General features: G+C 41.0%; 1 protein-coding gene across 1 annotated transcript; it reads left to right on the forward strand.

Annotated features, from left to right (window-relative positions):
* The first annotated feature begins 9,562 nt into the window (after positions 1-9,562).
* LOC145986231 (glutamate receptor U1-like) lies at positions 9,563-11,536 on the forward strand. The gene has a single exon (XM_083120215.1). The coding sequence runs from the start codon at positions 9,563-9,565 to the stop codon at positions 11,534-11,536; it is 1,974 nt and encodes a 657-aa protein (XP_082976341.1).
* The last annotated feature ends 791 nt before the right edge of the window (positions 11,537-12,327 follow it).

The following is a 12,327-nucleotide window of genomic DNA, read 5'->3' on the forward strand; positions in this document are numbered from 1 at the left end:
GAGGAGCGTCACATCAAGTCTGAGGTAGGCGTCGTTGTAGTCCCCGAGAGTTCGACAGCCCAGCTCGCGCCACATGGACTGGGCATGGTGATATTCCTCGTCGGTGATGTTCGAGCCTCGCAGCTTGCTGTAGAAGTTTGCTTGAGGAGGTAGCGACGTCTCTGCGAACTTGGAAGGGTCTGTGATGTATTCGTAGGGATAGACACCCTTACGCTTGAAGAGACCTGCGTCCAAGTTCGGAAAGTTTCCGGAGGTGATGAGCATTTGCTCGTCGCTAAGCTTCCCTGCGAGAGCATCGAGGCTGGCCGGGAGGAACCTCAGGGAGTCGAGGAAGCGAAGCTCGACGGTAGAGTGTGATCCTGAGATTCGCACCCACTTGCTCAAGCTAATGTAACGCTCCTCGTTCTGCGCCAGGACGTTGATTCGCATGTCGTCGTAGCCAAAGTGAGGCACCAGATGGTGGAAGTCGTATCCCGAGCCATTATGAAAAAACACAGGGATAAATCGCGGGTCCCGGGCCATGAGGTTGCATCCGTTGCACCATGGACCAACATACCTACCGTTAAAGTGATCGTGGTGTTGGACTTTACGGTTGTTGGCGGTGTACTCCTTGACGCAGACAGGGCAAGCGATGGCCTCGTCGTGTCTACGCTGATCGTCGGGAGACAGTGGGAGCATAGACTTGGGGGCCAACAGTACCTTCCCTATCTCGTTGGCCTCGACAACCATCCTCTCGAGGAAGTGTTTGGCGGCGTCGGGACCACGGTACACGTAGGGCTCGGGGGCGATATGCTGGTCACGTCGCACCACAACGTATGCGAAACTGGATGCCTCGTGGAGTTGGTAAGGGGTGGTGGAGGAAACTTCGGGATCGGGATCGCAAGTGGACAGGGGTTTGAGGAAGGCTTCGAAATCCGCGATGATGATAGCGGGATGCTCCACCATGGCACCGTGCATGTGGAAAGGCTCCATAGTGCCAGGTTTGGGCAAGACTGCCACACCCGGCTCGTTGTTACTACAGTAGAACTTGTGGCGAGCGAGCTTCTCTGCAGCGATGTTGGGACCTCTGATGTGCTGATAATCCTTCTGTTTTTGATTGTCAAAAGTTGACAGGCACCTGCGACAAACTTCTATGCTACCATCATGCTTGCTTTTTTGGCTCGACACCAACCGGGAGAGCGAACGGATGAGGGTGTAGTGGTGATAGGTCTCGTCCTTGATGAGCAGAAGGTGAATTTCCTGCGCACCATCAACATTTACGTCGCTCACGCGAATAGGGCACACCGCATTTTCGTCAGTGAGACCGTAAACGTTGATAGCCAACCGCGCACGAACCTCAAACTTTCGAATGTCCGAAAGCGCCACCGGGTAGTTGATCCCAGCCATCGCAACTTCCAGCTCTGACTCGTAGGGTAGGTAGTGGTTAACTCGGCGTGGTTGGTTTTTCCGGTCGACAGGGTGCAACGCTGCCAGAACACACCATACGAAGCACTTGGCGTCACTGTTCTGAATGTTCAGGACGGCCTTCTTTGCCACAATGGTAGGTGGTAAGCGGACGTAGCTGGAGGCGGAGAGGGGCAAGAACTTACAAAGTTTGACGCACAGTTCGTGAGGCTCGCCACACAGCGAACCCCCCGAGCCTTTAGCTTGATGTTCTTCTTGTTTTGCCACCAGCTCATCGGTAAACTGGTTGTAGATAACCTCGAGGTTGTCGACATCCGCCAGATGCAGCGTTTTCGCCTTGGTGTTGTGGCAGAAGCTGTAAATTTCGTCAGACGGGTTCTTGTACTGGCAACGTAGCGATGCGTAGAATTTGGTGGAGTGCATTGCAAGCGCATCACCGAGGATGGAAATAATTTCGGCTTGCATGTTCTCCAAAAAGCTACGCACGTCGCATGAGCCCTCCGAAGTGAGGACAAAGTCCTCCAACGAACGCTCGAAAGCAGTCTGGTTCGCTTTCGCTACAGGCTTGACGCGTTTGGCGGATGGTGGCGAGTCGGCTTCCGCTTTCCTCTTGGTCGAGCTGGTCGACGGTTGGGGAACAGGTGTTCCGACGACAACTTTGCATGATGTTATATGCCTCTTCAAATTATTAATGGTAATATGTATACCGCACCTGGGACATGGTTCGGTGGCAGCCAAATGCTTGCTTGGCACGCAGGTGCGACAATGTCTTGCAAAACGTTTGCTTGATATGGTTTTTTTGCACACAGGACAACTTTTCATGGAGCGCATCTTGTTGAAAATATTTGTGGGTATGTTATTATATATATATAGTGGAGTGCTACAAAATAAATACTGTGCAATAATTCACAATGGTGTTGGGTTTGGTGGGAGTGTGCTATTTATGCTACTTCTTGCTTCTTAATAAAACCTGTAAATAATTGAAAAAAATAATTAAGCTTGTGTATAGAAAACACAAAAATATTATGTGTGCATAATTCTACCAAACAAACTTTTTTTCTAACCCTCAGCCCTCTTGGCGTATGAAGTATAAATCATAATTTCAGAAAACATGGTTATTTTCCGCTCGCCATTTTAAAAATCAAACCATAAGCATTATTTATGTTTATAGTATTCGTCGAGCGATAGCAGATAGAGCAAGAATCGTTTTCCTACAACCCATAGTTGATGAATTACAAAACATCTTAGAAATTGCATGAAAAAAAAGCATGCAACTTTATTTGTAACACGCACATATTCTCCATCTTCATCAAGAAAATATTATAATAAACATAATTATTTTTATCTATATCTCACAATAAAACTCTATATCCAAAAATATCACAACATCAAATAACACTAGAGTCGTTAGTACACGTTGCATGCATTACGGAGGTCCTCTGTAGGGTTTCATGGAAGTTTGGGGAAAAAAAAAAAACACGTGAAACTCTACAGAGGTGCGGTAATCTATAACCGCAGCCATTAGAAAATTTTTACATTTTTGGTTGGGCACCACGCACCCTGGCGAGGTTATAGGGGCCAGGCCTCCTAAAAACAACAATTATTATTTTGTTTGTTTGTTTGTGTTACAATACATATGCGCGCGCGCGTGCGCGTGTGTGTGCGCGTGTGTGTGCGCGCGGCACGTCGTTCCCCCGAGAGAGAAAAGTTTACAAAGGCCACGATATACAAACATTGGCCCCCGGGAGTTGGAAAATTACGATATGGCGCATTCGCTCATTACCGTTCCCAGCTATAGGTTTTTCTCTCTCTCTAGCCCTTGCCAACTAAAAAAAAGTGTAGGTAGGAGTTGGCAGCACTGCGAGAAAATAGAAATCGTGCCTTACAAGAAAAAACCATTAAGGCGATTTTTACTTGATGACGTTGAACCCGTGCAGTGTTCCCATCCATCCATCTCTCTCTTTTACGGCAGTGCCGGCTTTCCTTGTTTAGTATATGTAGGTTGGCAAAAATTGCTTTATGCACTGTAAAGCAAACCTCAAGCAAAGTTGCCAGCTTCTTGCTTTAGGCTAGGTTAGACAAAGAAAAGCTGTAGGTAGGCTGTCGGCTGTTTAACTCTTCCCTCTCTCTCTTTTTTGTAAAAAGCCATGACAAAAATACCAGTAGGTTGGCAACCTTGCTTTATGCACTGTAAGGCAAGCCTCAAGCAAGGTTGCCAGCTCCTTGCTTTAGGCTAGGTTAGACCTGGTTAGGTTAGGTTAGGTTAGGTTAGGGTGGGTTAGGTTAGGTTAGGTTAGGTTAGGTTAGGGTGGGTGTTGGCAGCTGTCGGTTGTTTAACTCTTCCCTCTCTCTCTCTCTCCTCTCTCTCTCCTCTCTCTTTTTTGTAAAAGGTTGTGGCAAAAATACCAGTAGGTTGGCAACCTTGCTTTATGCACTGTAAGGTAAGCTTCAAGCAAGGTTGCCAGCTTCTTGCTTTATGCACTGTAAGGCAAGTCTCAAGCAAGATTGCCAGCTCCTTGCTTTAGGCTAGGTTAGACCAAGAAAAAAAACCTTGGTGATTTTTTCGAGTGAGGAGTTGGCAACACTAATCTCCACTTGAGGGCGGTCAACCGGGTTGATTGCACAAGCAAAATTGCCAGCTCCTTGCTTTAGGTTAGGATAGACCAAAAAAAATCTTGGTGATTTTTTTTCGAGTGAGGAGTTGGCAACGCTGATTTTTACTTGAGGGCGGTCAACCGGGTTGATTGCACAAGCAAAGTTGCCAGCTCCTTGCTTTAGGTTAGGTTAGACCAAAAAAGGCTGTGGGTAAGCTGTCGGTTGTTTAACTCTTCCCTTTCTCTTTTTTTTTCTTGTAAAAGGCTATGGCAAAAGTACCAGTGGGTTGGCAACCTTGCTTTATGCGTTGTAAGGCAAGCCTCAAGCAAGGTTGCCAGCTCCTTGCTTTAGGTTAGGTTAGACCCAAAAAAAAAACCTTGGTGATTTTTTCGAGTGAGGAGTTGGCAACACTGCGAGAAAATACCTCAAGCAAGGTTGCCAGCTCCTTGCTTTAGGTTAGGTTAGACCCAAAAACAAAAACCTTGGTGATTTTTTCGAGTGAGGAGTTGGCAACACTGCGAGCCCCCTGAGCCCCAAAAGAGGTTTCAGAACTGTCTAAACTGGGCTACTAAAATATGTAACACCTTCATTGTGAAGGAAGGTCATCATTTCCCGGCGACATGAGCTAGCGCTGTATTGGCAACACTGTGCGGTTTCTCCATAAGCGCCGTTTTGTCTTCTGAACGTGAAAACGACTCTAGAAGAAGTGCCAGACTTAGGAACCAAGTCCCCCACCGGGAACCACCACTAGCAGACTGAGGACGTCAGCCGGAAGAAGAGAAGGAAGCGTCCGAAAGGTTGTTCTGATGCCGGAACTTTACGTCTCCAGGGAAGCTAGCAAGCAGCGGCGAGAAGAAGAAAATAAAATTATAATTAGAAAATAATTAAAAATTAATAAAAAATCTGGATGTAACAAGCACATCAAAATTTCGAGTCGCTTGGGATAAACACACATACGAAATAAAACACACTAAATAATAAAACACTGTTGTGATTGAGCATAATGTTATGTATAATTATATAGCTCCGAGGAAGAAAGACAAAGTGTTCAATAGTCTGTTGTTGATGAGATAGAGTTAGTTTCGAATTCTTCAGGCGCCATGTTGTACGCATGTTGAAAGTTATTAAACCTCGTTTGTGTTTTTATGTACAGAAGTATTTATTTCGTCTATCCATATTTTCACGTGTATCTATAAGCATTCTACAATCACTCGGGAACGTTTCATTCTGGCGTTGTGTGGACAGGATAGGGTTGGATCAAAGAAGGATTCGTATAATCAAGTAACGATGGAATGCTTCATGGATAGACTCTGTACATATGTGGCACGATTTCCAACGAAGTGCATTTTTCGTTTGTGAATATTCAGAACTGAACTTGTTTACATAGAGATCGTACATCTCTATTCTTCCAGAATATGTTCATTTGGTTGAAACAACCGTGCGTGAGTACATAGGTTCTGTAGATTTCTCTTTGTCACAAGCTTGACGGATAGATTTCCGTGTTGAACGTTTTACTTTGATACTTGGATCCACCATCGCGTCATCAGTAATTTACACAATGACACATAATATTCCTTTCAGTGATTTTCACGAGGAAACTGAAGATGTTGACAGTTATGTCTTAATATTTCAACAACTGTGCGTAGCTCAAAATGTTTCCGAAGAAATGAGGGTTCCTGTTGTTCTTGCAGTCAGGGGTGCCCACAGGGGGATTATGACACAGATTGCGCCATCGAGATTTTTCGGGGGGATTTTTCTCCTTCAAATAATATAAAATTTAACGTATACACTCATGAGCTATACCATCAATAGGTATTAAGTTTGATTGATTGAGTTGATGTTTTTAAGTTCACTTTATGCACAGTTAGGCTAATCGGGACTGGACCTACAGTTTAAAATGGGATCCGAACCACTATTTGCCTCCACCGGGTATCGAACCCGGGACCCCTTGATTACAAGGCGACGAAGCTACCAATAGGAATTAAGATAGATGCCACTCCAGGACGATGTAAAAATTTTACACCTTAAATACAACATATTTAAACCATTATGTGAAGAAAAGAAAGTGTTTAAGGGTATTATCGAAGAAAGGGAGGGGGGAGAAATGTCCAACTCTTATATACGCGTACTTCTGTATTCTGCTACTATCTTGAATTCAAGCGGTCTTAAACTACATACTAACTTGGCGGAGGCACTTGTCCCCGGTGCCCCGCCCCCAAAATATCAGATTTAAAAGAATTAACAAGGTAATGGTACTTGTTAAGTTCCTGGGACTTGAGGAGCAAGATAATGAGTAATTTTTATGATTTCGTAAATATAACAGTAATTTAGCATAGCAGTCTTGGATGCTATTTGATTATGCCCACCCAAATTTATGCCCAAGTGAAATTCTGATCCCCAAAAGTTAGGTCCCGAGTTACACCCATGCCGGACTACATTTCTGGTTGGTGGTGGTGTCAAACCCCAAAACTGTAGGTCCAGTTCCGATTAGCTGTGATGATCGTAAAGTGGACTTGATCATTTTTTCTGTCAAGATCCAAATTTAAATCAGCAATTTTTCAACAATTATTAAAAATATGTTTTGGTAAAAAATGAAGTGTGGTCTGACCTCATTTCCCATTTACAATTGTTGAGGTGCCCCCATGCAAACCCTCTAGCAGGCGCAAAGGCACACACATATATGTACATGTGGGGGGGGGGGTGAAGAGGGAGGGGGGAAACTGATATCTTAGGTGGAGTAAAATCATTATCTTATGCTGTTTCTTGACAGTCAGTAGAATTTTCCCCCACTGGAAATTTCTTAAATACCACACTGATTATGTGTCCAGTAGCGGGAAGAATCATATTCAAGGTCCTATTAGAGGAAGGTGATAAGAGGATAGTACACCCTAGTTGGCTTCCAGACGGCTTATTGTAGCGAGAACAGACACACTAGCCGACAGCGAGATAACACCCCATATGGAAGATGAAAGCGAGACTGAAGCCACCCAAACTAGTTCTCTTCCAGTCGGATCATATAGGACTCCAACCCCTCAGCCGAGGAGATCGACAAGAGTTCGACATCCACCCGACCGATATGGTTACAGCGTTACATAATGGTTTTTTGTTTAGGAATATTGTGTATACGTCTTCCTTGTTCAGGTCACTATTGTTACCGTGACCTTAATTATTCTTGTTCAGGTCACGAATATTATTCTGACCTTATTATAAATTTTTTGAGCTCCTGGAGGAATGTTGTGATTGAGCATAATGTTATGTATAATTATATAGCTCCGAGGAAGAAGGACAAAGTGTTCAACAATCTGTTGTTGATGAGATAGAGTTAGTTTCGGATTCCTCAGGCGCCATGTTGAATGTTATTTAACCTCGTTTGTGTTTTTATGTACAGAAGTATTTTATTTCGTCTATCCATGTTTTCACGTGTATCTAAGCATTCTACAATCACACGGGAACGTTTCAGGACCCTCAACATAAAACATTTATTTTATTTTATTATTTCCAGGAGCTTAACTCCTGAGGAAATATAATTGTAGCAGAGAGCACACCAACAAGGAACATGAATAAACAATATCCCTAGATAAACACCGCTGGACATCAGCGGACTTTCTCTGGAGACTGAAATTTAACCATAAAGAACTTAATAAGTACATTATAAACAAATAATTCTTAAAATATATAATATCTACCCTGGTGTATTTATTTCCCAGTTTTAATTGACCTTATATATAATAACTTTATTATTATTATTATTATTATTATTATTATTATTATTATTTAAACTCTACACTTATTATTTAAACTCTACATTATGTAAATATCTCACTTTTAAGGTTTTAATCTACATTAACCCTTTACTAACCTATTTAATTATAATTATATTTTCATATTTGTGCTGGCACTATATCATCTATTTTCCACACAAATGACTAACAAATAATAATTAATTATACTCACTGCCCGCTCATCATAGTTTTATATTATTAAAACACCATACAACATAAAATCATATCCAATTTATTTATAGATTAATTTCATAGCAAAAAATACACCAATAATCCTTTTCCACCCTCCCTCAGTCATTTCATAGCTTTCCCACTAGAATCTCGCGGCTGCGTTGCTATGTGCGGACGTTGCAACTTGGACTGCAGTCGTCTTCGCTCCCGTGGAAGAATGCTTACGCGGCTCTTCTAAACAGGCGCGTGTCCTCGACACACAACAGTACATGTGTCAGCGGTGAGGCTTTTGATCCCACAAGGGGTAAAAGAAACACCTTGTAAAAATACACAAAGGAAAAAATAAACAGCAACAAAACCCTAAGAAATAGAAATGAAAGCCGGCCGGCCGGACATGCCAAATCGCATCCCAACCTACCTAACCTTTCCACAACAGCACTTCATCCCCTTCCAACATACGTTCGCCTCACCCCATACGTCATCTAAACCACTGTTCTGCACCCCAGAATATTTATCAAAAATAGATAACTCAACACTAAAATATTATTAAATTCAATAAGACGCATATTACAACAGCACTCTATAAATATTCATCTTTATTATGATCTCGGTATAATATATTAAGACTAATAAATTCAAGCACAAGGCCTGTTCTGGGCACCAGAATGGGTCCGCACTTTGTAGTATTTGTTTCACCTTTATATTATGTATTACATATGTTCGGTTTGTTTGCATATTATTATATGTATTTGTATATTGTAATTGACTAAATAAATAAATATGAAAATAAAAAGGCGGGGGAACCGATGAAATTCAAACAACTGACGTCCTAGTTTATTTAAAGGCACCAGGACTTTGCGCATACCCTCGAATGTATGCGGGAGGAGGGGTCCCAGCATTTGCTTCTTTCGGAACAGGTTTCTCACTACCTTATTGGAGTGATCTAATAGGGAAATTTCACATGCGCAGTGATGCTAAATTTTGAACTTCCCCACAGATTATGTATAGCATTTTGGATTTTTGCTCTTCCCTTCAAATAAATGGACAGACATAACAAGGTACTTTGGATTCCCATTTATTATAATTTTACTTCCATTTCTTAATATTACGCTGGCTCTTTTTATAATTTTCATTTCTTAATATTACGATTGTATTTATGTTGCGTGGGGTTCATTTTGTTCAACATGATCTGTCTATATTACTATACATGAAAATGGATATTATACCTGCAAATATTTTGCAAAGTACAGATAATATAAGATACTTTGAGATTTCCTTCTTTAAATGTTAACCAGGTCAATTCAAATAATATTTGAAAAAGCAATGTATTTATAAATTTGTTTCTGACTAATAAAAATCGACGGAACGAGAATGTTCAACTAATTTTCCATAAAGTGTTTGTGGTAAAATAATAATAAAATCTTTCTCATAGCATGCAGAAAATTAGGAAATTTTTTGCATCTAAAAAAATTAAAATAACTTACTGTGGTAGCCAGGTAGTAAAATGTCGAGAGATTCATGATTTGAAGCACGTTTATTGAATTCTAATTTCTCGTGACGGTTTTTCTCATTTTTTGATATTTGATCATTTCAGGGCAGAAGTTGGAATAATGTTCACAGATATCATATTTTTCATTGCAACTCACATTGCACCATCTGCACAACTGCATCTTCCATCACCATCACTGGGTGGAATGGATCAGGATGGAAATCTTCTGGGTCTGCTTCAGGATGTCACAAGTAGATACTTTTGCGAAGACAGGTGTTTAGTTGTGATTCAGGACACAGATGGTGTTCCCTTTGTATTCAGACCATCGTGTAAATTGCAATTAAATGTACCAGTAATTATTATGACCTCACTATCTGCTTCACGAACACATGAATTTACTCTACAATCGCTTAATCTGAGTTGCAAGAACTTCATAATTGCCTCCAGCAACTTCTCAAAACTTTTAGGCCAATTTCATTCAATCGCCAAAGTATCCATACAAAGACCTAACAGGCGATTTTTCGTTGTATCCAAAGATACTGATAGTGTGCTGAATGTAGACAGAAGGTTTCTCAAGTTCTTTCCCCAGACTGTGTTCACAAAACCATCCAGCAACGAATCAACGTACGAAATTGTAACGTTCGATGTTGGTGATTATTTAAGACCAGCAGATCTCTACACTCTCGACAAGTGGGAACTGAATAATTTCGTTACAAAATCTAACCTATACCGTGACAAATTCGAAAACCTTAAAGGAATATCGGTGATATCGTGCCTCATGGAATATAGTCCTTACACAATAATGCTAAGCAACGATTCAATCGAAGGTTTAGATTTGAGGATTGTACATGAGATTTCTCGCAAGTACAACTTTACTATTGACCTAGAGATAGTTAAGGCTGGATTCGGAGGAGTTCTTGAGAATGGGACTGTGACAGGTTTCATTGGGTCAATAATTAAGGGTAAGTACAATTTTGCCTTGCCCGGGGTATACCTGACGTTTACATATTACGAAAGGACGGAACCTAGCATTTACTACCTGCAATCAGGAATCACGTTTCTTACACCGAAACCAAAACTGAAGTCATCGATATGGAGAGTCTTCCGTACATTCGAGAACTCCATGTGGTACCTTATTATGATCTTATGTTTGTTCGGATCTGTGACAATGTATATATTATCTCTTGTTCATAGGCGTATTTCACGCCGTAAGCTGAGTAATCCTTTCCAGAATTACAGCTACTCATTACTTTACTCAGTTGGGATACTAGTGAATTTACCTCCTGAGCTATCAACGTATACTTTTCTAAGGTGGATTCAAACTTGGTTTTCCATCACAGCCTCGCTGCTAGTTACAGCCTACGGGACCAATCTAGTCGCCTCACTTACAGTTCCGAATTTTGAAAATCCCATTGAAACGGTCGAACAATTTGCTGATTCCAACTTGTTATGGGGTATTGACGATATCAACTGGAGAGATCATTTTGCTAACGCCATGAACACTGTTTTGATGATCATAAAGGATAGATTTTATCTATCCGACGACCATGAAGAACTTGACACCCTTTCCTTCGCTGGAAAAATAGCAATACTTGCTGAGAAGTTACCTTCTGGACATATATGTGCTGCCGATTACTTGAGCGAACGTACGTTGAGGTCGCTCTACCTGATGAAGGAACGTGCTATATCAGCATACGATCACTTTATTCTCGAAAGGGTATCTCCTCTAGCGAATAATTTCGATAAAGTGATTGCCGCATTGGATGAAGCTGGGATAATAGGTTTTTGGGAGGAAACGGTAGCTTATGAATTCACACCTAAGAAACTAAAGTTGTCTCTTTCTTACAAGACAGAAGGACAAGAAAGCCGTCCGATTGAGCTGAAGAATTTGGGCGGTGCTTTTGTTGTTCTGGGAACTGGTATAGGATTGTCCTTCATTATGTTTCTGTTAGAAACTTTGAGCTCTAGAAAGAAGCTTAGCAAGCAAAGGGTATTAATTCTACAACGGCCACACAGAAAACAAAGGAAGAGATATGTGAAACCTCGAGAACATAAAATCAGGAGGCGCAATGTATCAATCATATCTGAACAGTAATCTAGATGTAGCGTAAAGTATGTTATGGGTATTTAGCAGTTTTGTGAGAATGTTCGTACATGCATAATGATTATGCTTCTGATTTTTTTAAAGAATGAATATGTGGCTAATATTTAAAATTGTATCGAGGAAATCAAGAAAATGTCATCTATTTCTAATTCTAGTTTGTATGAGGTAGAAAGAGTTACCCATAGAATTGCATTTTCTTTTACATCTCACCGACTCGGTGGTCTACTTTCGGTCTCGCCACCAAAGTTTAAGGGGTTCGAATCTCGGCCTGGGCTGAGTTGTTGCATGCGTCCCTTCATAAGTTTAATCTATTCATCACTCATCCTCATCGTCGCGATTATCCAAAGTGGCGGTAAATAAAAATAGCATTACCCTCATATCTTTAACTGATACTTGAATATCACGATATCTTCTTTCAGTTATATGTGTAACGTTTAACCAAAATTAAATATAAAAATATCCACCATATCTGAACAGTAATGTAGATGTAGCATATAGTATGATATGGGTATTTAGCAGTATTGTGAAAATGTTCGTTTCTGAAAACGGTTACAAGAACGAAATATTTTGCAATTTTTCTCTTAATCGTGTCAAAATGCCCTAAAATTGGAACTATGTTCTGTTGTCATATCGAGAACTAACATCAAAGTGATGTTCGCAACATACAATTAACTAAATATAATTATTTGCCATTCCCGATGAGAAAAATTGATGTGAGTAGTTGAGTGATTAACTGAGTATTTGTCTATCTTATATTTTCTATCTTATATTTTCTTACCATG

Source organism: Lepisma saccharinum, chromosome 1 (genome assembly GCF_977018435.1).
Source record: "Lepisma saccharinum chromosome 1, izLepSacc3.1, whole genome shotgun sequence".
Classification (NCBI taxonomy): domain Eukaryota; kingdom Metazoa; phylum Arthropoda; class Insecta; order Zygentoma; family Lepismatidae; genus Lepisma; species Lepisma saccharinum.

What these genes read in the sequence shown, in the direction of transcription:
- LOC145986231 (XM_083120215.1), top strand. Translation starts at nt 9,563, where the DNA reads ATGTTCACAGATATCATATTTTTCATTGCAACTCACATTGCACCATCT.